The sequence below is a fragment of the Melanerpes formicivorus genome, unplaced genomic scaffold (genome assembly GCF_026170545.1).
Source record: "Melanerpes formicivorus ecotype bairdi unplaced genomic scaffold, bMelFor1.0.p_v2 SCAF_36, whole genome shotgun sequence".
NCBI classification, from domain to species: Eukaryota; Metazoa; Chordata; class Aves; order Piciformes; family Picidae; genus Melanerpes; species Melanerpes formicivorus.
In genome coordinates this window covers 2,194,051-2,222,010 of record NW_027142388.1, presented here as the reverse complement: position 1 = coordinate 2,222,010, position 27,960 = coordinate 2,194,051, and the positions used below count along the sequence as shown (strand labels likewise).

Genomic DNA, 27,960 nt, shown 5'->3' with positions numbered 1-27,960 from the left:
ATACTATGCTAGAGAAGTATCAGTCTGCAATTCAAGTTGAGCTGTACACCTACTCAGTTTACCAACTGAGTCATGAAGATGATCAGAGGGCTGAAGCACCTCTACTATGAACACAAGCTGAGGGAGTTGGGGTTGTTCAGCCTGGAGAAGGCTCCAGAGACCTTGTAGTATTAACTCTTCTGTGGGCTGTAGATTCCCACTCCTAAACAAGGAGCTCACTGAACACACAGAGCCCGGTGTCCTACAAACACACATTTCTGGTCTCAAGAGCCCTAATAAATCCATCTGTGAAACTGGGGCGTCTGTCATGTCTCTTGGAGGGAGTCTGACTTCTCACACATGACCACCTGATGCACTCTCTTCCTCGGTGGAGCAGCATATAGAATCTCTTCACACTAGCAAAATGCATGTTTTTAAGGAACTTGTAGAAACTTCCCATCTTTCAGACTTCTACCATTGCCACATTTGACAGAAGGCAGGCAAAAGTAGTGAGAGGCCCAAAACTGAACACAGTACTCTAGGTGTGGCATCACCAGAGCCCAGTACAGGGGCACCTTACTTCCCTACTCCCGCTGGCCACACTACTGCTGATTCAGGCCAGGATGCTGATGGCCTTCTTGAGCACCTGGGCACATTTGCTGGTTCCTGTTGAGATGGCTGTCAAGCAACATCTCCAGGTCCTTCTCTGCCAGGCAACATGCCAGCCACTCTGCCCCAAGCCTGACACCAGTGCAGGAGCCAGCACTTGGCCTTAGTGAACCTCATACAATTGACCTCGGATCAGACCTTGGCCCATCCAGCCAGACTATCCACACCTCTTTGCAGAGCCTTCCCACCCTCAAGCAGATCAACACTCCCACCCAATTTGGTGTCATCTGCAAGCTTACTGAGAGTGCACTCAACTGCCTCACCCAGATCATTGATGAAGACATTAAAGAGAACTGGCCCCAGCACTGAGCCCTGGGGATCACCACTAGTGACCAGCCACCAGCTGGGTTTAACTCCATTCACCACCACTCTTTGAGCCCATGCAGCCAGTTCTTAACCTAGGAAGCAGTCACCCACCCAAGCCATAAGCAGCCAGTTTCTCCAGGAGGGTGATGTGGGAAACAGTACCAAAGGCTTTACTAAGCTCTGGATAGACATCCACAGCTTTTCCTTCATCCACTAAGTGGGTCACCTTCTCATAGAAGGAGATCAGATTTGTTAAGCATGAACCCACGCTGACTGGGCCTGATCATCTGATTGCCCTGCACATGCTGCATAATGGCACTCCAGATGACCTGCCCCACAACCTCTCCCAGAAACGAGGTCAGACTGACAGGTCTCTGGTTCCCTGGATCCTCTTTCTGGCCCTTCTTGTAGATGGGCATTTGCCAAGCTCCAGTCAGCTGGGACCTCCTCACTTAGCCAGGGCTGCTGGTTAATGATGGAAAGTGACTTTGTGGGCACTTCCACCAGCTCTCTCATCACCCTCAGGTGTTTGCCATCCAGCCCCACAGACTTGTATGTGTGTGTAAGTGGTGCAGCAGGGCACTAACCTGCTACCTCTCCTCTTCCATAAGCACTAAAACCAGCTCTGATAGGAACAGAGTGCTGACCACCTGCTGCGTCACCAAGCAGAGCAGGAAAAGCAGCTCTAATTGCTCCTTTCGTGTTCCCAGGTCAGGTTAAGAAAGTGCTAGAAGTTTGAGTGATGGAAGGGAAATGCTTACCTAGGCCTTCACAGGGAAGAAGCCAGTAACTACCCACCAATTACATCCCCCAATGCTCTACTCTGATCCTTGCACTAAGGAGTACTTATTAGGGTTGACTGACTTGTATCAGCTCCCTGTTCCCTTTATCACACAGAGCAAAACATGTTAATTACCAGGTATTGACACCCCTGTGCTCCCTAAAAGCACATGTAAGCAGGGACATGAATCTCCACACTTGTGCTATCATTAAAGGATGCTCTCTTCAGACCAATGCATCAGTTAACAGAAAAAACCCTGCAGGCTGTTGCTGACCCTTACCACCGTGCCAGTCCTCCCTAGATCATCAATCTGACCCTCAGAGAGGGATGCAACATTACCCTTTTGTATAAGGATGGACAGCCTTGAAAGAAAGTGCTACACAACCACCAATCCCACCAGGCTTTTTATTTTCATCTTTTAACCTAAATATCAATGCCTTGCAGATCATTCTATTCCTGATGGCTTTGTTTGGAGTCTCTTTATGAATATACTTCTCACATCTCATTTTAAATTATCCCTCCTCTGAAAGTAGGGCTCTGCTGTGAGACAACAGAAAGGAGCAGAACTCTGAAGAAACTACTGCCAAGTGTTTTAAATGATCTTTCCACTATTCCTTTAGCATTCATCTACTTACTATCCTAACTTCTAACATCGCTCTTCTGCAGCACATCAGTGACACAAAGATGTCTTTTTAACAACAGTCAAATTCAGGCCCAGAAATGGAGAATCTGAGCTTCAAGATTGATTTCTTCCAACTGTATTCACCTTCATTGTTTACATGCAGTTATTTGCAACAGTGATAACACTTCACATTCACATGATGCTGATGACAAAATGGGGGTTCTAAAACCCAGAGCACCCATGTTGCATTCCCATTCACTATTTCTTTCCAAAAAGTTTACTTGTTTTATACTTGTCAATTTATCCTCCTGACCAACTGGACGAAGAACAATTCACGCTGGGAATGTAAAGCTCAACACTATCATGTTTACACTGCTGTTCTGTGTTTAAACTATGGCCTGCTAGCAGGCTACTTCCCGAAAGAAAAAGACAGAACCACCTATCTGGGGAAGAGGAGGCAATCTCAAAAGCTTTTCACATTTTACAGTGTCTGAAAGGTCCTTCTGAAACTTTCAGCTCTCAGCTGACTCTGAGGTTGATGGGAAAAAAAGTGAAAAAAAGAGAAAGTCACATAAAGAGAACTTTACACCAAACCCTCCTGAATCATCTTTGTAAGCCAAAGAGAAGGGGAAGCAAAACATAAATAATAAACATCACATCTGCATATATTTGGATAAAATTAATTCAGAGCAACAAACATGACTGCACGACTAAACAATTGCCCAGAGAACATCCTGCACTCCTAGGAAGCACTGAGGATTTTGGCTAAAGCTTTGTTTGCACTGTGGTCATCCCCTAGCTTCACATGCAGAAACGGTGAGAACAAAAAAAACAGGTTAGAAAAGGGTATCAGTGTGGATATCCACTTAATAACCACTCACTCCAAGCAGCACAATTTGCAAGTAGGAGGGCAAGCTTCTATCAAAGGATGAACGTTCTTGGCAGAGTTTAACTGGAGGACATTAAGGTGGAGCTTTGCCTGATAAGGTGCTGCTTCTGCTTACGAAGATGAGAAAGTGCAACCACAGGTCTATTTTTCCTCAAAACCTGATTGTGTTAAAAATGACTACACTAGGGGAAATAGTTCAATGCCTTTAAGGGTTCTCAAATCCAGATGAAAGAGCATTCACATGCAGTCTATTCAGTGAACATCTTCCTCTCTTTCCTGTGCTGTTATGCTATGCTCTGATCAATATTTCTCAAACATTACTCTCTCTGCTGCAAAATCAAAATGGAAGACCGACCGTAACAGCACTATCCTGAAAACATTTCATTTCTCTTTTCAGTAATATAATTAAAAGAATTTTACTGTTTTCAACTCCCTAATACAATAATCCAGGAGCATAAGAATCAGGGAAAAGAAGAAAAAGAGTGGAGGATTTGAAGAGTTAAGTGACTTGTTTTCGGTATAAGCAGCAGCCTTATGGCACAGCGCACTTGTAAATAAGCAGCCCCAGCCTCTCCCAAGTCGTACACATTAGCTGTGGGTCTAAAACAAAACCATCAGGGCCTGCTTTGCTTTCCTTCATTAAAGCCTACAAATTTAAATGGATTTTGCAGTTGCAGGAAACATCCCCATCTGCACACGCACAGCTTGCCCTCTACCCCGCCCCCCAAGGGAGAAGCTCTGCAGAGCCTCACTGCATTAGCAATCAAATCAAGATAAGAAACATATAGCATTAAACTGCACAACCTGTATGGCTGTTGATTGATAAGGAATCTTATTTAACCATAGTAGCCTGGATGTTAGACACCACAATGCATTACAGTTGCTATGGCATTCAGCTACAACAAGTGCATCCAACACTTTCCTCATCAAGCATACACCGCAGGAGACTTTGCTCCCTGTCATTTCACACCCAAGGCAAAAGAACAATAACTAAGAGCACAACACACCCGATGTAGTCTTCCACATTAGAAATTTTAGAATAGAAAACACATGAGAGTGCTTGAGCTGAACCAGACACTTGGCTTTTTTGTTAGCAATGCTGCATAGCACTGGCAGCAGAGTTTTGAAGTTAAAACTTTCTAACTTCATATGGTTTTGGAGAAGAAACAGTTTCAGTACACAACCTAATAGCAAACCATTTGGAGGGGCAGAAAGTGGCCCCGTTTCTCACAGGGTGTGTGCTCACTAGCATAGTGAGGCCAAAAATGGGCATCAACTGCCATCAGACTGCTGCTTGTGATCTCTGATCTGCAGCCATATGTTTTAGCTTCACCACGTTGTCTATTAAACACACTTTTAATACCCCACCGACATGAACCATCCCATACCCAGCACACACCTTGGAAGCACTACTCCCCAGTACCTTCCTACATGGGACAGCAAGTGTGTGTAAACCAGTGCAGTACAGCTTTACTTGCCCTTGGCTCAGATGATAAAGCACACCAGAATAAAACACAGCCTGTACCACAAGCTACAGTAACAGATTCTGGCCTGGCTATATTGCTGTGATTTCTAACGTTCGAACAATAGCAAGGCTATCTCTACCCTGGAAACGGGATTCCTGATTTACATGCTGAAGGTTGCTCCCACAGGGGGAAAAAAACAAAAACCAAAAGTGAAGGCCCTGACTGAAAAGTTTGTAAGGCAGGCTTCACCTCCCAGCTGAGCTCAGGCCTAGATGAAAGCTGAAATACACCCTGAAATACAAGATGACTTCATCTGAACAGGCCAGCACAATTCAGTGCACAAACGTCTGTAACGTACAGCTGAAGGCAGTGACGAGCCTTTGCCCAGAAATGCCCCAGTTTGCATCAGATTAAGCATCAGAGAGGAAAATGAACAGTCATAGCCTGGAAACCTCATTTAGTACCTCGGGTCACAAACCACGCTGAAGGAAGAGAAGAACCGTTTGGGGAAAGTTGGCAAAACAATAACAACAACAAGAAGTTTCTCATCTGCATCCCTTAAGTTATTTCAGAAGTTGGATTTATTAACCTGTTACTAACAGAAGACTAAGTGAATTCCTAAGTCAGGTCAGCGAGCACCGTCAGGTTTAACACCCAGTCTCTAGATACACCATCAGACAGCATCACCAACTCATTTACACTGCTAACCGCCCCCCCCCCACACACATTTCACTCTTAAACCGGTCGGTTCCCATTTTCAGTATTTTGTCGTTCGTTCGGCTCACTCTTTTGGGCTGTTACTATCCAAGGCAAACACACACGATCGCTTCTCGGTGAGACTTCGCACAAGTCTCTGCCATACAAAATACCCACGAGCTAGAAGAGCTAGAGGGAACTTTCCCCTCCACCCCTGATAATTTAGACACTCATCTGGCAGGCTGTGCAGCACCGCCAGCACGTCCTACGAAAAGCCAGGTAGGGGCAGCAACTCCTATGCACAGATTCACTTTTGGTATCAGCCGTGACCTAGGGGACACGAAGCCAGGTGAGCCTCCTGCGCACAGGCACAAAGAGAACCGCGGGGCTGCAGCAGGGTTTTGTCACCTTTCCCCTTTTGCGAACATCTGCAGTCACACTATGGAGACGGAGAGAATAAAGAGATAGCCAACTTGAGGGGCAGGGGCAAATAATAGTCAAGAAAATAAAGGCACGGCAGAAAGGAAACGAGACGTCCAGCTGCACCCAGCGACGGACGAATTCTTTTCAGGGGGGGCGGGCGGGAGAAGCTGCAGCGAGGGAGGGGAAGGGTGATGCCGGAGGGGCAGCCTCCAGAACACAGAGGGAAAAGCTGCTTCTGCCTGCGTCCCGGCTTCCCCTCCCCCGAGGGCAAGGCCCGGGCCTCTCCCCCCGACAAGGGCGGGCCGGAGCCCGGGGCCGGGCCGCGGGGAGGCTGCGGCCGGGCAGGGCGGCGGGGAGGGAAGGAGGGAGTTGGTCAGGGCAAGGGCGCTGCCCCAGCTGGGCTAGGCACCGGCACTCACCACACCATGCCGTAGGCCCCCTCGCCGATGTAGGAGAGGTTGGTGTAGCGGGGCCCCACGTCGAACACTTGGCCCCGCACCATCTCCGGGCCCCCGGCGTTGGCAGAGCCGCCCGCAGCCCCGGCCCCCGACACCGCCGCCATGTTGTCCGTGCCGGGAACCGCGGTGACTGCGTGCGGGGGGGGGGGGGAGGGGAGGGGGAGGAGGTGGGGGAGGAGGAAAAGGAGGAAGGAGGAGGGGGACGAGGGTACGGATGCAAGAGAGAGGGAGGAAAAGAGGCGTCGCCCGCTCTGCCGAGCACCAGCCGCTACCACCGGCTCCGAGCCCCCGTCGGCTCCGTCACCGCCGCGACCGCTCTGTGAAGACGCTGCCGGCCGCGCGCGCGCGCATCGGCCCGGGCCAGGGGAGGGGCGCGAGGGGTTGGGGCTCGTGCGGAGGGAGCGGCGGTGGGGTGGGAGGCGGGGCCAGGTGGGGAGGGGCGTGGTCAGGGCGGGGCCCGGGACTGCGGTAACCGCAGCCGCTGGGGAGGGGGCGCGGCGCGCGGATCACGTGGCGGGCGTGGCGGCGCTGCGGGCGCGCGGCCGCCCGGCGCCATTAGAGGCGTCAGGTGACGGCGGGCGGGGGGCAGGAAATGGAGCCCGGACGGTGCCGGGCCCCGGCCGCTGGAAGGCCGCAGGACGGGCCCTGCCGCCATCGGGCGGAGCGGGGTGCACAGCGAGGCCAGAGCCTGGGGCCGGCGGTCGCCAGCCCAAGAGAGCCTCGGCAGCTGGGTGTGCAGCCGGGTGTCCCGCAGGCCGTGCGCCCCGCCGCCGGGCTCTGTCGGGGCCTGCTGGAGCAGGCGCGAAGTGCGGCGTCTGTGGGGCCGCGCTCCGTGCGGGATGGGCGGCAGTGAGTCAGTGCAGGGGAAGAAAGGCCTGCTGGAGTGTGCGAGGCGCTGCCCGTGGCCCAGAAGGGCTGCGTGCTGTTCTTGGCCTCGCTACAACCTCCTGATGTCATACAGCACAAGGTTATTATATGCAAAAGCTGAATTACTGTAATAAGGGCAAGTTTATTGCTGACATTTCCGAACTGAAGTGCATAGTTTTGCAACCTCTAGCATAATGTTTTTATATAGACTTAGATTTTCCTCTTAGTTGCTTCCTATATAAATAAACTCAAGGCTTGGAATGAGGTGAAAATGTAGTCAGTGATGGTTTGCATTGTGCCAGGGTGGCTGCTGGCAGCAGTCTCTGTTTTCCTAAAATAGCTTCTGCTTGATCTGGAAGTTTGCAAAATCTATGCACAAGGATCGTAATTGCACTCTAATGATCTTCATAAACAGGAGTGACCTCCAATCTGGAATCCTGCAGCCCCTTGCTTTAACTGCTGTTGCCACAGCTGCTTGAGATGGGCTGTATCTTCCACCCCTTTGAAAATATGTCCCAATACCTATATTTACACATCTTAGTTCCATGTTTATGCCAATCCCAGCCTGTGAGGAGACCCTGGTACGGAATCATCCAATTACCCCTTGACTATAAAGCTCTCAGGAGTAGTTACCAATTCTGCATTCTTGCATAAAAGTGCTCAGCCAGAAGCTGTTACATGACAGTCCAGGTGTTTGCAGGTTCTCAACAGCTGTATTTTGCCCTTCTAACAACTCTCTCTCTCAACATCTCTGTTGACAGTCATGCTGTTTCATGTCTCTCTTAGTCTTGAAAGTGTTCCTGCTAGTGTACTCTGTCCTGACTTACCAGGGTGGTCATTGCTGCCGTCCCACCTTCTGTCCCTGCTTGCTGCAAGTCCTTTGCCATTGACTAAACAATTGCAGTTCTCCATAGCTGCTTCCAAATGCTGTACAACCTCCTCAGTACAATTTACCAGCATCCCCCACAGCATCTCTCTTGCTGTTTGACCAGAAGTCGAGTAGGAAGAGTTGGTTTCAGCTGCACAGTTAGCCAAACTGCAGCCCCAGGCCTCTTCTTGGATGCAGACACACCTCCCCAGCCCCCAGCAGGATCTGAGCTTCTGATGCAGCCCCAGTGTGTTTTGATGGAGTGGAAGCTGTCATGGATGGCCAACATAATCTAATAGATTCCTGTCTGTATTTACAGACATTCAACTGCACAGCCTGGTGTTGATGTATATGAGTGGGATAATGCTTCTGATGTTTTTATCTGTATACAATGCTTTCTTTCCATGATGTGTTCTCCTGCACTTTAGAAGCACAGCATTATTTTTCTCAGCAATTTCAGGCAGCAGTAAGTGTGAATAAAGTGTTTAAACGACCTAAAAACCAAGTAAAATATTATTTTAAAGGCTCTCTTAGCTCTAAAAATGAAATTGTGCTTACAGTTCTGATTACAGACATAAATCTGTCATCAGCAAGTGCAAAACAAATGATTACAGGGAATCTAGCTTAAACACAACCTGTCATGGCAAAGCTAATTAAAAACTGGCATGTATCTAACTTATTTTCTACCTTCATCACCAGGATGTGTCTGATCAAAATGGAAACCAACCAGGCAGGCCAGGAAACTGTGGAAAGAGTGTCAGAGCTGTGTTCAAATATATGTCTAACCTAATTAAACCCAAAGATGAGTCAAAAGGATATGCCAGGCTTTCCCCACAATGCCTCCTGGGACAGAACTTGATGTTTATGTGTTTCAGGGGAGTGGGTTGAGAGTAGCTCTGAAGAAAGAAACTTGGGTGTATTGATTGAGGAGCTCAACAGGAGCTAGCAGTGCCCTCATGCAGCCCAGAAGGCATCTGTGTGCTGGGCTGCATCCAAAGGAGTGTGCCCAGCAGGGCAGGAGAGGGGATTCTGCTTCTGCTCTGCTGAGATCTCACCTCCAATCCTGTGCCCAGTTCTGGTGTCCCCAGCATGAGAAGTTGGAGTGAGTCCAGAAGAGGCCACACAGATAATCCAAGGGCTGGAGCACCTGTGCTGTGAGGACAGGCTGAGGGAGCTGGGGGTGTTCAGCCTGGAGAAAAGAAGACTGGGGAGACCTTAGAGCTGCTTTCCAATATCTGAAGGGATCCTACAGGTACACTGCAAAAGGACTTTTCATGAGGGTGTTTAGAGATAGGACAAGAGGGAATGGTTTGAAGCTGGGGGTTAGACTGGAGCTTAGGAAGAAGCTCTTCAGTATGAGGGTTGTGAGACTCTGGAACAGGCTACCCAGTGAGGCTATAGATGGTAGGTGAAGGTGCCAGGCTCTTTTTGGTGGTGCCCAGTGATAGGACAAAGAACGAAAGGTATAAGCTAGACCACAGGAGATTCTATTTCAACATGAGACACTTCTGTAGGTGAGGGTGACAGAGCACTGGAGCAGGCTGCCCAGAGAGATTGTGGAGCCTCCTTCTCTGGAGACATTCAAAACCTGTCTGGATGTGTTCCTGGGTGACCTGCCCTCTGTGATCCTGCTCTGACATGGGGGTTGGACTGGATGATCTCTGGAGGTCCCTTCCGATGCTTAACACTCTGTAGTTCTGTGAAAGGCCCTGTGGGTTCTGGGGACAGCATGATCAGGTTTAGGCCAAGGACAAGCACTATGCAGCTGCTCTGCAGTAGTACCTGTTAGTGGGGCTGGAAGTGACTATATTTCTGTGCTAATTTAAAACCACAGCTACATCTGCCCAGATCATCATCATTTGATTAGTTGCACTATTTAGGTGGGGACATTGAAGACAGTTTTCTTGGTAGGTGCTGTAGGAGTATGACATTTGCTTTCAGGGGACCTCAGCATGAGCCTGAACCTCCCTGTAATTCCCAAACACAGGCAGTAAGTACATAAAACAGTTTCCCCAGCATTATCTAAAAAGATCTCAAGGCTTTGTGCGGGGGTGATGAGAGAGGGAGAGAACTAAGACCTGTAAGATGTTTTATAAAGATATATTTTAACTTCTAAGGCACTCAGGAACCATGGTGATGAACGTGACACAAACTCCAATTGCTTATATGTGAGCTCTGATCCACAGGGAACTATCCTAGGATTCATAAAGATCATCAGGTATTAATCACTTCTAATCAGTACTTACCTGGGCTTGATTTAACTGCTGACATACAGCTGAAACCAAGTGGTGTCCCCCAGGGCTTGGTGTTGGGGCCAGTTCTGCTCAATATCTTTGTTAATGATTTGGATGAGGACACCCTCAGCAAGTTTGCAGACAACACTAAATTGAGTGGCAGCGTTGATCTGCTTGATGGTAGGAAGGCACTGCAGAGAGATCTGGACAGGTTCAATCCATGGGCTGAGGTCAACAGAATGATATTTAATAAGACAAATGCTGGGTTCTGCAACTTTGGTCACAACAACCCCAAGCAATGCTGCAGGCTTGGGGCAGAGTGGGTGGAAAGCAGCCCTAGGAAAAAGGATCTGCGGCTGCTGGTGGACAGCTGAACATGAGCCAGCAGTGTGCCCAGGTGGCCAAGAAGGCATATGGCATCCTGACCTGGATCAAAACCAGTGTCCAGCAGAAATAGGGAAGTGATTGTGCCACTGTACTCAGCCCTGGTGAGGCCACAGCTTGAGTACTGGGTTCAGTTCTGGGCACCATAGTGTAGAAAAGGCACTGAAGGGCTGGAGGGTGTCCAGAGAAGAGCAACAAGGCTGGTGAGAGGTTTGGAGGGCATTGCATAAGGAGCAGCTGAGGGAGTTGGGGTTGTTTAGTCTGGAGAGAGAAGGTTGAGGGGAGATCTCATTGCTCTCTACAACTGCCTGAAAGGAGGTTGGAGTGAGACTGCTCTTGGTCTCTTCTCCCAAGTAACCAGTGAGAGGACAAGAGGAAATGGTTTTGAGTTGTGCCAGGGGAGGTTTAGATTGGACATTAGGGAAAGCTTCCTTACTGAGAGTGGTGAGGGGTTGAAACAGGCTGCCCAGGGAGGTGGTGGAATCACCATCCCTAGAGGTGTCCAAGAAGATAGAGAAGTGGTGCTCAGGATCTAGTTTAGTGGCCATGGTAGTTGGTTATGGTTGGACTCAATGATTTTAAAGGTCTTTTCCAACCTGAATGATTCTATGAAATCCCTTGAGACTGATTTTAATTTAAACATCAACCACTGCTTTGGCAGTTGTAAAGTGACCTCAACACAAGCAAGCTGTAAGCTTTCACTGTTGGGAGGTTCAGTGCCCTGCCCAAATTGCTGGGCAATATTTACTTCTTTTCCCTTGCATTTCCTTCTCCCCCCATTCAGATTCTGACTGACTTTGCAGAATGCTTATGGTGGCTCACACACCATGGAGTTAAAAGCAGTAAAGAGATTGCTCTGTTTGTTTTGTGCATGCCAAGAGGAGCACAAGAGATCATTAATTGCAGAACTATGCCATCAGTAACAACCTTGATCCTGCACTGGGTATCATGCTGTCATTGTCAGAACCTGTCACATTCATAGAAGATGTTTTGGATTATCCATCCTGTTCCTGTTAGATTTGCTGTTCACAAACACAGTTACAATTTCAAGTAATTTTTTATCTCCCTTAGTTCTGCAGAAGTAGTTTACAATTATACTCTAGGTATTTTAAAAGGAATCAATCTGACAGCAACCTTAAAAGCTTATTCTAGCAGTCTAACAATTTAAATGAATATGCTGACATTTTGTTGCTGCCTATGTGAAATTAAGTTACTTTTCTTTTTCAACTGCAGCAGCAGCAGCAGCAGCAGTATCCAGGCACTGTCCTGCCTTCAGTAATGGAAATTTCCCAGCCTCAAAGCACACTCTGTCTCAGTCAGCTGCAATAAAACTCTGAGTGATTTCAATATTGTTGTGTGCTTTACTTGTCCTCAGTTATCTGGAGCTTGTATCTTTTGAAAACCAGCTACTCCTCATGAGCTTCCTTCATCTTACCCAGGACTTAAAATTCAGTAAACAAGCTGTGGATGATAAGAGGACTGAACCAGCAGATAAAAAGTTCTTTTGCAGGACTGACAAAATGAAATACACATAGAGTCAATAATTATACAGAATGACTTGTGAGGATGTCACCAAAGTCCCACTACTCAGCCATTGTTTTCTGGTGCCAAACCTTTCTGCTCTGGAAGGCTGTTAAGCTTTTATAAAAGGATAATGTCAGTCCCCTGATTTCTGCTGTCATTGATTGTTAGGAAAACAAAGCAAAACGAAACAAACAACAACAACAAGAAAGAGAGGAGATAAGAGTATTACAAAAGCTCAGAAGTCTAATAATTTACCAACACTAAAATGTGCAGTCTGTTTCTCCAACTTGTTCTCATTTCAGCTGTAGACAGGACAAGTGATGCCTCCAACAGAGACAGAAGTCAAAGGAGGTAGAAACAAGATTATTAGGGTTTGATGTTGTCCAGATACTGCAGCAACTCTGCTTTTAATGCTTCTTGCTCAGACATAGGTATTCAAAGAACATTTGTTAGGATGTGAGGGTAGAAGAGAAAGAGGGGAATAAAAGAGAGGATATAAGAGAGGATGTGTAGGATAAAAGAGGATAGAAAAGAAAGGAAAGAATAAAAGAGAATATGGGAGGGAAGAATGTAAAATAAAAGTGCAATGAACAGGTAGTGGGAATGAGCTACGGGAATAGAAGGGTTGTAGTCAGAGGGTGATATCCACACCCCACTGCATCTGGCTTTATGCCAGTGAGGCAGGTGGCAGACACAGGTCCCTTCAAAAGGAACCAGTTTGGGGAATGATGCCAGAGCTACAAAGAGCTTCCCAGGACATACTTTCACTGATGTTGTCATCTGAGCTGATGTTCAGCACAAACACATGTAGCTAATGATTTTGTGATGGAACAAGGATGCTTCCCAATTGCCTGCTGTTAGTATGTTTGGTTGAAAGGATGGGCAGGGGCTGAATAGGAACAAGTGATAGGGAACAGTACACCAAGGGGATTCTGAAGCCCTCATGTAAGTCACCACAGTTACTCTGAATAAAAGCTCCAGCTAGGAGCTGTTTTACTTAGCTCTCCTGTTGCTAGTCTCAGCAGATAAGAAGGAAATGAAACTGCCTTTTCTTCTTTGCTGGCCAGATCCTGGTCTTACTGACACTGGACTGCAAAAGAGGTACCTCCAGATTTAAGGCTCAGACACACTTCAAGCACAAGCACCTGCAAGCACCTGTGATGTGGGAGGAGGGAAGGTATCAGTCTCTTCTCCTTGCACCTTCTTCAATCCACTGAGCTGAGAGTCCAGAGGCTGTACAGGAGCATGTAAATTACAGACAGCTCTTTCTACAGCCCAAGACTGATGAATCAGGATTCATTTTTAAAGCAACCATTCCTTTTCTGATTTTGCATATCCAAGCAGTTCTAGTGTCCCATCACAAGAAGGACACAGAACTATTCGAGTGAGTCCAGAGGATCCAAGGGCTGGAGCACCTCTGCTATGGGGATAGGCTAAGGGACCTGGGGGTGTTCAGCCTGGAGAAGAGAAGACTCTCGGGAGACCTTAGAGCTGCCTTCCAGTACCTGAAGACATCCTACAGGAAGGCTGCAGAGAAACTTTTCATGAGGGTGTCCAGCAATAGGACAAGAGGGAATGGTTTGAAGCTGAGGGAGAGTAGGCTTAGACTAGATCTTAGGGAGAAATTCTTCAGTATGAGGGTGGTAGGCCTCTGGAGGTGTTCAATGCCAGGCCTTAAGCAGCTGAGTCTTGTTGAGAGGTGTCCCTACCTGTGGTGGGGTTGGGTAAATGATTTCTAAGGTCCCTTCCAACCTAAGCCATTCTATAATTCGATGGTAGGAGCTGTGCAGATGAGAGATTTCCTGAAGGAAGTGGTGTCACAGTATTTTAAAAGAAAAAACAGAGGCAAGCTGTAGGACTCTGTGCTGTGTTGCAGGGTAACGCACTGCCTCTGAGCACTTCCTGTTTATCACCAGAGGTACATTTTCACCACATCATAAAATTTCCAACCATTTGTTAATAAACATCCCTAGAGGAAAATATATAATATCCAAATATACACCCCCTGTCAGGGGGTTGTCACTGTAAACAGAAGGTGGTTTTCATGATATGTATGGAGGGATGTAGCTCACTCTGTGCTTTGGAAAGCCCCATCCACCTCCTGCCAAAGTCCGTGTTGCATCTGTCATTGCATCATTGGACCCCTGGCATGTAATTTTTCTTCTATACAAGCAGCAAGAGGTTTGAATGAGCAGATGTAATTTTTGCTATCAGCATTTATCATTTTTTGCAAACACTGTGGGAATACAGAGAGCAGACACCTGCAGAAATACAGAACAGAGCCTTACAGGACAATGGCCAAAGAGTTGTTCCTAACAGCAACAAGCTGCAAGTGTAGAGGCACCCAATCAATACCTAATCAAACAGATTGATTGTGCAGATGTTCAGAGCAGTGCTGTCTCACTGTGTGGCCCTTCTCACCTGACAGCTTTGTTATTTCAATTAATTCTGGTGGATAAATTAATCTAGCCTGAAAAGGTAGAGCTGGGGAGCAAGAAGGGTGCAGTGTTTTCAACACCAGCAGTTTGCACCCCCAGTAGATAAATCTTTGGTAAAGAAATGCAAATTACCATGACTGCTTCGGGATGTTCATGGCTAGGACTTGGTCTGCAGCTGACAGGCACAGGGATTTGAGTCACTTCTATCAGGAATAAGCACTTTGGTAGCCAAATACACAGCAACAGTGCAAAGACAGGCCTGGTGTCTCATCCAGGTTTGCCCCCGAAGGAGGCTTGTCAAGTTCAGAGCAAATGATAAGGCTTATCTGTTTATTCAAAGCTTTCTGGGACAAATGGGAACATCTGAACTGCAGTTTCCCATGGTAATCCTGCTGCAGGGCTGTTCAAGATGGGCAAGGACTGTATCCAACTCTCACTTCTTTAAATGGCTACAACCTTTGAAACTCTGCCATAGAGACTGCTAGCTGTTAGACCAAGACTGAACCTCAGGAAGAGGCTTCTTCCAGCCACCAGCACTATTTCCAGCTCAACTGGATTAATAATTAAGGCATTTGTAGCTTTCTGGATTTTGAAAGTTTTAACAACAGGAAAATTCTGACTCATGATCATTGCCCTGCCTGGCATATGGCAGCCATCACTCCATGTATGCAGAGCCTGATGATAAGAGATGCCTTTTATAAGTGCAATACATCCACTGCAATCAAGCACTGCATTTATCTTCCTGCATTACTGAGTCTCTGGGTTTTGTACAAGTGACACAAAATGGTTGTGAGGATCCATCAGTGTGTTGTAATTTTTCAATATGTTTCATTTCCCTCTGGTATCAACAGAGCCAAACTGAATCCCTGGCCTGCAAATCCTGAAAGGAAGACCAAGAGCAATGAAAAGTATTTTTACTATTACAATAAAGGCTGCTTTAAAACAAAACCAACCAACAAAGCCCAAACAAACAAAGGGCAAGAGAGAACATGGCTCTATTTGAAAGGTATAGCAAAGTATCTGCAGGGTGATGCTCTGCATCCAGTTTCACAGGTACCGTGAGTGGCTGTAGGGTACAATTCAGTGACTACATTTCAGTAGCTGAAGGAGACCTACAGGATGGCAGAGGAGAGACTGTTTAGAAGGGCTTGTGGTGGTAGGATGTGAGGCAATGGTTTGAAACTGGAGCAGGGGAGATTTAGGCTGGACATCAGGAGGAAGTCACAATGAGAGTGGTGAAATAATGAAACAGGTTGCCCAGGGATGCGGTTGAGGCCCTGTCCCTGGAGACGTTCAAGATCAGACTCAGAGTGGCCCTGTGCAGCCTGCTCTAGTTGGAGGTGCCCCTGCTGACTGCAGAGGGGTTGAACAAGATGACCTTTGAGGGTCCCTTCCAGCCCAATGCAGTCTGTGACTCTGTGACTACACTCTGCTGAACAGTAGACGTGGGAGAGCAGACAGCAGATGTGCAGCCACTTAGCCTGTGCCTTGTGCAACAGACTGTGCTATGGAAATGTGTGCAGATATTTAATTGTTATTCAACTGCAAGTTGCCTGGATTTATGAGCCTGGGAAGCACGTATGCTGCAGTGAGAAATGAGTGTTTATTAGCAGAGTAGCTGTGCCAGCCTTTCCTGCAGAGAGGCAAAGTACCCCTGTCTATAGCAAATGGATTAAAAGGGGACAGGGTACCACTCTCATGCCATTTACCTTTGTGAAGTGCAGCTGGCTAAATGCCAGTGTATGGATACATTTCCATCACCAACTCTGAACAGCTTTTACTGCTGCTTGTCACAGATAATAAAAATGCAGCAGCTGTGCTCTTATTGAATCCCAGTTTGGAGAAATGCAGACTTCAGTAAGGAAGGGACACAAAGAGGACTTCTCTCTCAGAGACAGCAGTGTGGATACACCCAGAATAAACCCTTTAGAGCTAGATAAGGAAGATGAGACCATTGCCCTGTATGCAATTGTTTTTCAAGAGCTTGTTGCAGCAACCTCCTGTGGTCACTCTGAACACATCCTCTTTCCTTGTTGGTTCCTCTTCAACTACTCTTACCCCTGACAACATCCTCCTGGACTCCTGCAGTCCTTTTCATTCCTTTATCTGCTGTGCAGGCTGGTGCTGCTGAGTGACCTCCCTTCACCTGTCCAGTCAGCCTCCCTGATCAGGCCATGTTCACCTCATGCCCTTTGGAGGGAAGCACCACCTAGAAGGTGAAGTGGGAGGTTAGGTACTGAACAGCAGCAAGGCATCCCCCAGCACACCCAAATCTGCAGCAAAAATCCAACACACTTACTTCTCCCACTCACTGCAGCTTCAGCCTCCATTCTCACAGTGACCAACCTTCTTCCTTCCCTGGGCAGGTGTATTTTGATGTAATTAATTTTCTTACACTTTTTTAAGCTGCATGAGCTCATCAAAGGGCCAGACAAGCACCAGACCTGTACAAAGAAAGCAGCAGGGCTGCAAACAGATGTGTCCTTTTGATACCAGCAGTCCATTAGATTTGGCTCAGCTGCCATGTGATATCACTCCTTGTGTCTAGTTTCATCTGTGAAACAGGGAGGTTTGACTACACTGCTGAGAAGCCTTCAGACACTTCTTTCTTTGCCCTCCTTTGCTGAACTTTTCTCTGTTCTTGAAAAATACAGGAAAAATTTATCATGAGGGCAATTTTATAGTGACCTCACAGTATCACAGTACATTAGAGGCTGGAAGGGACCTCCAGAGATCATTGGGTCCAACCCCCCTGCCAAAGCAGGATCACCCAGGGTAGTCCACGCAGGAACGCATCCAGATGGGTTTTGAATATGTCCAGGGAAGGAGACTCCACAACCTCTCTGGGCATCCTGTTCCATTACTCTGTCACTCTCACTGTAAAGAAGTTTCTCCTCATGTTGAGGTGAAATCTTCTATGTTCAATCTTGTACCTGTTGTTCCTTGTCTTATTATTGCACACCACTAAGAAGAGCTGGGCCCCCTCCACCTGACACCCACCCCTCAGATATTTATAGACACTGATGAGATCCCCTCTCAGTCTTCTCAAGACTAAACAGCCCCACCTCCTTTCTGCTCATCCTCTTCCTCTCCTGTTTCTACCACTTACCCTTCCCAAAGTCTTTCTGCTGTAATTCTTCATGCTCATGGTGACCTTGTCCTACCATTTCAAGCTTGTGGGAACTCTAGAAACTGACTCCTCCTGATGCAGGATCTTTTTCCTTGGACACACACTGCACAAGCAAGACAGGCAGATGCAGGCCTCCTCCTTTCTCAGGACAAGTGCTTAAAAAGAAAAAAAAAAGAAGAAAAAAAAAAAAGTAGTATTACACAATCCCCAAGACATGCATGTTATTCACCAAAACAATCCTGGAGATCCTATTTCTGCAGCCTTGCCTCTCACTGCTTGTTTCTTTCCTGTATCAAACACAGTGCACTGCAGCCAGGACCCAGTAACAACAGTGTATACAGACCTAAATCCTGCACTGGAGGGGACTTTTTGGGTAGAGCCACAGGAATTATCAGGAGCAGTCCTACTGTGAAGGACAGAGGGGTCTTGCTGTGTTTGTTTTGTGATGTGGCCTGCTCATTCACACTGTTAAATTAATAAAGATAACAAGATAGAAGCTTTCCAGTCGGGATCCATTGCTAACTGCTCTTCATTGTTCTATTCTTATTCCACATACATGGGGAACTGCCCATTATCTAATAAATCAAGACATAAGAAACAAATAAATGCCTTTATACTGGAAAAAACAACAACAACAACAAACCAACCAACCAACCAAAATCTTTCTAGAAATACTGCAGCAAGATTCCCATCCTCTCTTTCTGTCTTTTATAAAAGGCAGGCTGTGTCTTATTATCATCAAGGAAAATGTAAACAAACGTAATTTAATCAGTTCTGTCTCTCCTTGATTTGCATCAGCGAGAATAAAAGACAAAGGCAGAATGGAAAACAGCAGCTTTGTGCTACCAGTCTGAATACACAAAATACTTCTTTCTCCAGCTGTCAAACATTAAAAAACGCTCTGCATACCAGCAAGAAGAAAAGTGTCAAACAATTGACCACAATGGGAATCACAATGCTTCATTAAAAGCTCTAAAGCAGGGCAGAAAAGCTTCCAGCCGGTCGTTAAACAGAACTAAAGGCTAAAAGATACTTTCCCAAAGCGTCAAGAGATGCTTTCATCTCATCTAGTCAGTCAGATTAATATCTCCTAGTTTATTTCAGCGTGGTCTTGGTGCTCAGAGGGGTTCAGCAGTAACAGCTGGATGTGCCGTTTGCTTTCCTGAGCATGGGGCACGTCTGAGTGAAAGAGAAAAGGTTAATGTCCTTCCCAGCGAGCAGGCCTCCCTTCCACGTGGCACAGGGATGCAATCAGGAATACTTCATTACAGATGGAAACACCAAATGATCTGGAGAACCTAACCTATTTGTTCAGCTGACAGCCGATGTGGTGATAAGGACTTTCAGCAGACAGGATATTTATAGATCCTTTATCACTAGGTACAATCAGCACTAAAATGTCAAACAATACCCTGAACCAAGGGTTGTTTCAGTTCAACTTTTCTCCATTGTTACTTTTCCTTTTTTTTTTTTTTCCCCTCCCTCTGTCTGGTTACTGCCTAAAACTTGGCACCGAGAGAAAAAAGGGAATGTGACTCACACTGACAACTTCATTTGCTCTAAGAGAGAGACCTCAGTAATTGCTCTAACCCACTTACAGGAAAGCTACCCCTCCTCTTTCTCTCCTCCTCCACCCTTACACAGACAGAGGCCATGTCTGTGAGAGGAGCAGGCCGGCTGATCTCAGAGGTCACACTAGCACTTAGGAAGTGACCAGGTCTCTTTCATGCCGTTTTTCTTCTTCTGGATTTAAGTTAACCCCTCACAAGAACTTAAAGCAGCTTCAGTTTAAGGGGCAGCTTCCTGCCACGGGTTTCTCATGAACCTAAGGAGCAGGCTCTCCAAAGACCTCAGGCTTTCCAAAGAGCTCAGGCTTCAAACGCAGCAGGGCTGCAGTGGCCGCTCCCACGGCACGCTGCAGCGGGGCAGCCAGCGCGGCAGCTCCCGCAGGAGCTACCCTGGAGCCCATCAATTCACACCTTCTCCTTTTCTTATGGGCAGAGGCAGGGGGGATGGTAAATAGGAACAGGAGAAGAATCAGCACAGATGCCTATGCAGTACTCTACCAAAATATATTTTCATTTTTTAATTACATAATCAACATAATGAGAGTGGCATTCGTGGTGAGGTGGCAGAACAGATGGCAAGGACTTGGTTTGCAGCAAGACATTAATTAGCAACAACTCTCGTTTCTGCTGGAAAAGAGAGGTGGTTCTGCTCTAGCAGGGTTAAGATGGGTGCTTACTACATGGGGGAGGGGGGGAAATCACTTTCCAAACACAGAATTGTGATTATTTTTACGTTTTTAAGATCTGTTTTACCTCCTCTACATCCCTATTAAAATCCCCAGGATACTCCAAAGCAACAGCAACATCCTACTGCAAAGCCTTATTAAAAAGCAGCACAAGTTGGGGTCCTAGCAGTATCTTGGGATTCTCCTTGCAAATACTCTTGAATGCACTGTGGATGTACGAAAACAAGGAGGAAAGGGGGAAAGTGAATGTGATTGAGAGTATTGTGCAACTTAAACTGCAGGTGAGGCTTGTGTGAAGTACACCAGCTTCACGCAGCTGAGGTGAAAGGTTTCCTTAGGTGCTTTACAGAGAGTTCTGTCTCCTCTTCCCTCTGTGCCACACACTTGGACCTCACTTCTTCAGCACACTGGTGCAGCTGCCTTAGAAAGAGCTATCCCAAAGGGGACTGAAGCAGAAAGTAGCTATGGGAAGGTATTTAATAAAACCACAGGCAGAGAATACATCACCCAGACACAACCAATAGGGAAACAGCACATGCAACCCAAAAGTCTTGCCTCTATTTTTCATCTGATAAAGTGGCTGGACAGCCAGGCACACTGAACACCCCCCAAAAACACTCAGCTCTTCCCTCCCTGTGCTGCCAGGTGACACGAGATGGCTTTTTCCTGCTTTGCATTCACCGTCAGAGGCTCTCCAGAGTCACACACCCAAGTCTTGCGGGCAACATTCCTCCGGTGATTACATCCCTTCCCCAGTAGGAGAGAGGGAAAAGAGATGCAGGCAAAGAGGGATGGGCGAGCAGAGGGGAGGGAGGAGCTGGGGGAGGAGGGGAAGGAGCAAGCTGTAGGGAACATCAAGATGAACATAGGCGGGTGCTGGAGGACAGTACTGCAGGAAAGGGAGAGGGGGAGGCAGTCACATACTACAATATTGCACAAAATTGGGCAACAGGGCATCTAAATTCATCTGCTGTGGAGCTTGGAAATGAACCCATCATTCCCACGTCTCAACGCTCATCCCTGTGCTGCCAGCAAATATCTAACAGCTGACAAGAAACATCTCTGCCCATTCTAGAAGGGATGCTTTGCCATTACTCCCACTTACTCTGTGCAGGCAGTAGATGGTTGTGGGTCTGTGCTGTAAGCTGAAAATGACACCCCTACCCATTACCCAGGGGGAGCAAATGATACGGTTGCAGAAGTGGATTTTTCCCCATTTTCCTTCAATGCGTGTGTTAAAAACAGGGTTGGGATGAGTTCTGTGTTACAAGAATCTTGCCAACACTATGAAGTCCAACACTAAAAAATTAATTTATGCTTGAGCTGTCTATTCCATCTTCCAGCAGCTACTTTAATTCAAAATATCAGGCCAGGCTCCCATGCCATGTTTCTTTCAGCCACACAAAAGTGCACCCTGACATTCCTATACTGAGTGTAACTAACCTGCCAAACTGTAGAGGAGTTGGGCTCCCATCGGTTCATTTTGTGTCAAACCAGAAATGGGCCACAGAGAAGAACTCAGCATCTTGCATACATCAGATGGCAGAGATTCTTTGCAGGATGGTTTTCAGGAGAAGTGCCAGATATCACTGAAACTGTTCTTAGGAGGTGCAAAGTAGAGGAAAGAAAAGAACACAAAAATACATCCTGCTTAGCCTGTCCTCCTTTCTCAGGGGTGAAGAGGGAGATGTGAGAATCAGCAGAACTGCATTTCTACTTACAGCTACTTTTTCTGGGGAGGAGTGAAGAGTGACTAAAAATAAAAACCTCAGCAGGTTTTACCTTGGAAAACATGTAAAAAAAAAATAAATCAGTGTAACAAGAAGTTAACTCTTCAAGCAAAAAGAAAACCAAGAGGTGCACAGGCAAGCAGTGACTTCAGTGGAGCTGCGGGGCTGGAGCTGGCTCGAATTCTGTGGAGTACTTTGAAAGCAAGAGCATGCTGCATACAAATGAGCCTTAAATAATTCCCATCATTAAGAGAGCTCTCAGCAGCTCATCTGGACTTTGAAAAATGCTAAAGCAAATGTACATTGTTTGAATACCATTAGGGACAGTCATTAACTAGCATTAAGACATCTACAGTATCCACACTTAGTGCTGTAGCCCCATCCTCCTTCCCAGGGTATTTTCTTTATTGATTTGTGGAATGTCTTATTCACAAGCCTAAGAGCACACAGAGGTCAGCAATTCATGTTGGAATACCCAGTAAAGAATTGTACAATTACCTTTTGGGGTTTGGTGTTTTTGAATATTGCATCTTTTAATTTTGGTTTCTAGAGCCATAGTCCTGTTTGGTTGGTGCAGATACCATAGGCAATTCAAACACCAATCCACATGAAAGAACTAAAGCCACAGACAGGCAAAGGGATTTATTCCAGGTGACACAGAAGGATGCACCATAACAAAATCAGATTAAAGGGTCTGGATGCCCAGATTCCTAGATTAACCATTTCACTCAACCAGCTCTAAGCAGAGCTGCTGTAGGACTAAGGACAAACTATGGTTTCATACCATATCTCAAATGCTTGAAAACATGTTTCAGAAGTAGCAGGGACAGTACAGAACAGGTCAGGTGAAGAAGATGAGTTGCACCAAGCACCAAAGGTACAATATAGTTTAATACAGTTGAAGGTATTCAAGTGCCAGAGCTGCAGGAGCTGACAAGTGATGGAATACTGAGAGCTAAATATGTGCAGAAAAGTGCATAGGGGGAGGCAGGGGCAGGCAACAGCCTACAGGCAGTTGAAAGGGAGCTGGAAGGAATCTTTAATGAAAGCAGAAATCATTCTGGGTGACTCAGAATATTGGTATTCACAAAGAGAATTGAGAACAGGCGAAAATAAATAAAGCTGAAAGCAAAACCCAAAGGCCAAATCCCTCTCAATAGCCAGAACACTGATATAATCTGAACAACCAAACAACAGGTCCTTTTGAAAACCTCTCTCCAGCTACTTCCTGCACACCAGCCTCTCTCCACGGCTGCAAGCAGCTCCCACTGCCCAAGCCAGGGAGCTTTGGAGGCTGCTGTTGTACTGACACCACTGTTCTTGCAAAAGGCAGCCCTGGTGGTCTTCCCTCTGCACCCCCAGCCCTCAGCTTCACTGTGACATCTCAAGTAGTGCACTGTGTAACTTCACAAACTTCCCTTGAGCCTGAGCAGCTCAGCAGGGCTTTCATTAGCTGCCAGCTTCTCTACATGTCACAGGCACACACACTGGCCACTGACAGATTCTAAGTTGCAGTAGTTTTGTTTAAGGGTGGATTTACACTAGCCAGCTTACAGACCCTGCTACCATCAGCCAAAAACACATGCAGGCAGCATTTAACTAAAATCCCTTCAAGAGCTACAATGAAGACTGAAAAACAGATTAGCTGATCAGCTTCCAAATTTTTTATACAAGTGTGATAGCTTTTTAATGAAAAATTACAGGAGAAATGAAAGAGTAATCAAAGAAATTACAGATATTGGAAGTGAGATCAGTAAGAGTGAAGAACAGGAAAGACTTCCTGATAGTCAATTAGTCAGTGGAATAGTCTGCCAAAGGAGGTAATGGGAGCACAAGAAGTGCTTTAGCAGAGCCAGTGTTAAGTGCTCCAAGTGGTGCAGCCAACTCCTTAAGGACTGCCATGAGCCTCCTGGCCTTCAGCAGGGCAGGACATTAACCTGCTAATGCACATCCTGCCTTGGCCCAGTGCTGGCTGGGAATAGCTCACTGGCTTCAAATGTCATTAACAAGAAAATATTAAAAGACAATTTTCTAATGGTAGGGGCAGGCCTTTACAACATATCTTCCCAGTACAGCAGGTGGGAGAAATGAGCAGTTTTCATTACTATATGTACTAGGGTTTATTTATTAACCTTTTATTAAACTGCTTCAAAGTAAAAAATACTGAATTCCTTGGATCCTCCTTCTCTCTGATTTACCCTGCAGAAAACAGCCTCTTTCTAATCTCTTGCCAGTGTTATTTAATTGGTAATATCCCTCCTCAATGCAGGGGAGGGTTGGACAAGATGACCTCCGAGGGTCCCTTCCAGCCCAATGCAATCTGTGAATCACCAAATAAGTGAAAAAGTGTAAGTCACCACTTACACCAAGGGCTTAAGATTGAGAACACAGATCCAGAGTTTCTTTACCTAAGAAGGCAGACAAAACCAGGGCAGAAATGGAGATACTAAAACTAAGATAAAACCCAACCACACAAACATTTCCAGGAGGAAAAATACAATGGGAGAAGGGGGAAATAATTTAACTATTTTTCAAAGGGTTTAGGCTGAGTCCAAACCCAAGCCCCTGAAATGCTTTCCTCCTGATCTGGTTAGCACACACGGCACTGTACAGCAGAACAGTGGTCAAGACACTGTACTTAGACTTTAAATGTAACCATACTACTGAATGCCTACTGTACTAGTCTCATCAATCACTAGCACAGGCAACCAGCTTTAGATCTGCAGTAAGAGGAAGGTCTCTCCATGGATGATTCAGTATTTCTAACATTTTGCAGAGATGAAAACCCACTGAAGGGTGGGACAGAGAAAACTTCTTGTTTCTAAAAGCAGACTCACAAGGCAACAACAAAGCCTGCCTACTCTTGTTGAATTTGACCTTGGCCTCAACTGCAACATTTCATTTCTTTAGAAAGATAATGAGACTTCAGGTGACTGACATGATAGAAAGGGGAATTAGATGGCATTTCAGCATCTAATGCACTCTCCCATCTTGAATCCCTCAATAGCAAGGGTTCAACAGGAGCAGCACTACAGCAGCTGTGCTCCAGGGAGTCTTTTGAGAGCCAGCACTGAAGGATGCAGTACCTTTAAAGACCAAGGACAACTGGCCAGCTAGGTCTGTCAGAGCAAACCCTTGACATGCGTCCATGCTTCACCCCATGCCATTCATTCCAGCTGCTGGAACAGTTGTGTGGAATTAGCTGCATCAACAGAAAGCAGTTGGGTGAAATATCTGATGTCAGCATCCCAACTCGTGTTACCTGTGCCTGTCTGTAACCCAATAATTACATTCATAATTTGCAGCTTGGCTTAATTATAACTAAGAACTTCTTCAAGCATAGACTTTGCACAAGATTTTAAATTACTATAATTAATTATACAGAGAGCCTAAAGTACCTTCTGATCCATTGTAATAGTTTTTTTCCCCCCCTTTCCCCACACTGTCACCAGAACTTGGTTTTATAAAGGAACTGGGCTGTAGGCTAAAAGGGAGGAATCTCTTATGGCCAGATAAACACACAGAGAGGTACCTTTTATGTCTTTTATAAAGAGAAGCAAGGCTTCAGATTTTTGAAGTCTCAATTAGGAAATGCAAAAAGGAATATCCTAACCTAGACTAGTTCAGTCCCACACTTTACATGAAGGACTTCTTCTCTGCCTCCCACATAAAAAGGTTTTAGCACTCTCCCCAGATAGCTGCTGCTGGCCATTATCAGAGGTCTGGTACTGGACAGTTGTACCCCAGACTGAACCAGCCACATGAATTTTAACCAGTAAAAAACAAAACTCAGAATTAGTACCAGAAACACTGCAACTTCTTCAAAGAAACCTTTCCCACTCAGCTTTCTAGCACCTGCCTGCAAGATGAAAATAAACGGGAATGACAGAATATGCAGAGCGCTCTGCAATGGACATCTCCTATCTTTTCCTCTTGCTTTTAGTTTGGCTTTGGCCAAAGGAAAGAGGGAGCCCTCTAGGGGTAAAACACAAAGCCCTGAAGGAGGATTCAGGCACCTGAAGAACAATTGGCCTTTTCCATGCCGAGATCCTCCTGCCTTACCTTGAGATTGAAGCAGTTTCCTGCTGTGTGCAAGCACTCAGAAGCCAAAGGTCTATGCAGAAAACCCAGGCTGGGTAGAAGGAGGTCACAGGTTTTTCTCTGGAAGTGCTTACTGCACAGCCCAGAAGATAATGTGGGAGATAAAGTCTTTTCTATCATCTGTGCAACCTTTTCCAATGAAAATAGAACATCACCAAACTTCAGGCTGAACGACTGTAGTTAGTCTGCCTCACCAGAAGAGAGCCAGAGCTTCTTCTTTTAGGCTACGCAAAAGACTTGCTGTACGCCTCAAGCACACAATGAACTCCTGTATAAAATGAGCAGGTTTATGTTTGTCAAAGCATGTTCAAAATATTTCTTCCCAAGAGCTATTTCTGTTTGAAGGCCAGATAACAGCTGCACCATTTAAACATTTCAATATTTTCTCATTCTAATGAGAACTTCAGATTCTTTCCAAACAAGCTCAGCATAACAACACACGAGAATGTGGCAAACCCAAACTTCAAAACATTTCAACTCCAGTGAAAAAAAAACCCAAACAACAAAAACACAATAACAAAACACAAGTATCAAAAAAAGCATCTAACAAGATGTTAGGAATTAGCTGAAGTGCAACAAGTAACAGATTTTGTTAGACATGTAAACCAGAAACATTCAAGAACAGCTTAACGCGTTGAAAAACCAAGATGATTGTTTTTTATAGAAGGGATGTTGACTGCAGGACATCTGCACAGTTCCATGTGCAAAACTGCATTGTCAGTTTGGTGAAACAGGTAAACACCCATTACAGTCTCTACACAATTTAGAAGCAGCTTTCTACATGACATATTCAAGGTCATTCTTCTTCTTCTATTAAAAAAAAGAAAGAAATGAAGAGCTAGGAAGATGAAAGCCTGTAATCTATGTTAGTGCTGCCTGAACAGCAAACTTGATCAAGATGCAGAAAATGTTTTGTCTGGTCCTCACCAAAGAGCAGAGAGAGACACATGAAGCCTGCATTACTAGAGGACAGTCCATAATTCTTAAAGATCTGAGCTCTGAAGCAGCACTTCTGCTCAAGCCATTTCCCAGCTGTAGAGGACAGATATTTCCAGGCTGACCTGGTAGAACTGAAGACTTAATTTCTGCATAGAATCATTGAATGGTTTAGAATAGAAGGTTGGAAGGGACCTCAGTTATCACCTACTCCAACTTCCCTGCCAGGGGCAGGGACACCTCTCAACTAGACTCAGCTGCTCAAGGCTTCACCCAATCTGGCCTTGAACACCCCCAAGGAGGATGCATCAACAACCTCCCTGGGCAGCCTATTCCAGAGTTTCACCACCCTCATACTGAAGAGCTTCTTCCTAAGATTCAGTCTGACCCTACTCTCTCTCAGCTTCAAACTATTCCCCCTTGTCCTGTCTCTGGACACTCTCATGAAAAGTCCCTCTCCAGCCTTCTTGTAGGGTCCCTTCAGGTATTGGAAAGCAGCTACAAGGTCCTTCTCGAGTCTTCTCTAGGCTGAACAAGCCCAGCTCCCTCAGCCTGTCCTCACAGCAGAGGTGCTCCAGCCCTCATATCTTTGTGGCCTCCTCTGGACTCTCTTCAACAGCTTTGTGTCCTTATGCCTCTTGGTGCCCTGGATGAAAGCAGCAAGTACTACTCAAGGTAAATTGAGCAGCCCTACATTAATTGAATAGCCCCCATTTGTGTTGTATCACTAATTCAGGCTGAAAGAGAAACATCTGCCCCATCACCACTGGTATTTCTTCACTTTTATAGTCTAGGAAATGAGTGGCTACAGATTTTACAGCCCATTATCCATGAAGAAACACATCAAATGGGGGAGGTTAAACAGGACCCTAAACAGGAAGATTTGTCTTTCCTTGCTCAAACAGCTGAGGTGGCTAATGCTGATGTGTCATGAACCCCAGCAATAGTATCTAAGTTTAACTTCATGTGGCTATAAATCAAAGTTTTACATTCATTGCATGGGCTTCTTGATTGCTTTGTGCTCAAACCCACCAGCAGCAGAGGCTGCAGATGACTGGTATCACTGAGCAGAAGGTTGGCAATGAGCCCCATGTTGAACACATGGTCTATCAGAGATCCCTTAGATGAAGAAGAAAACATTCATGACTAAGCACAGCCAACAAGAATCAGCAATATTTCACCTCCTACTAATGAAAGGACACGGT

General features: G+C 46.1%; 2 protein-coding genes across 3 annotated transcripts in view; both read right to left on the bottom strand.

The window, feature by feature from the left end:
* Positions 1 to 6,619, bottom strand: part of MAPK1 (mitogen-activated protein kinase 1) — a 35,356-nt gene extending 28,737 nt beyond the window's left edge. The window contains exon 1 of the mRNA XM_068157277.1: positions 6,251 to 6,619. Coding sequence (XP_068013378.1) covers positions 6,251 to 6,393 — 143 coding nt within the window. The 5' untranslated portion in view covers positions 6,394 to 6,619. The remainder of the gene's footprint in view (positions 1 to 6,250) is intronic.
* Positions 6,620 to 15,438: 8,819 nt separating this feature from the next.
* Positions 15,439 to 27,960, bottom strand: part of PPM1F (protein phosphatase, Mg2+/Mn2+ dependent 1F) — a 42,360-nt gene continuing 29,838 nt past the window's right edge. The window contains exons 8-10 of one of the 2 annotated variants that reach the window (XR_010989602.1): positions 17,714 to 17,889; positions 16,904 to 17,048; positions 15,439 to 16,813 (exon numbers count right to left, since the gene is read on the bottom strand). Coding sequence is in view for 1 of the 2 variants with exons in the window: in XM_068157274.1 (XP_068013375.1) it covers positions 17,878 to 17,889 (12 nt within the window). In the remaining variant the exon portion in view is untranslated. Of the gene's footprint in view, positions 16,814 to 16,903; positions 17,049 to 17,685; positions 17,890 to 27,960 lie in introns of those variants that run through there. The other variant, XM_068157274.1, reaches the window with a different exon arrangement.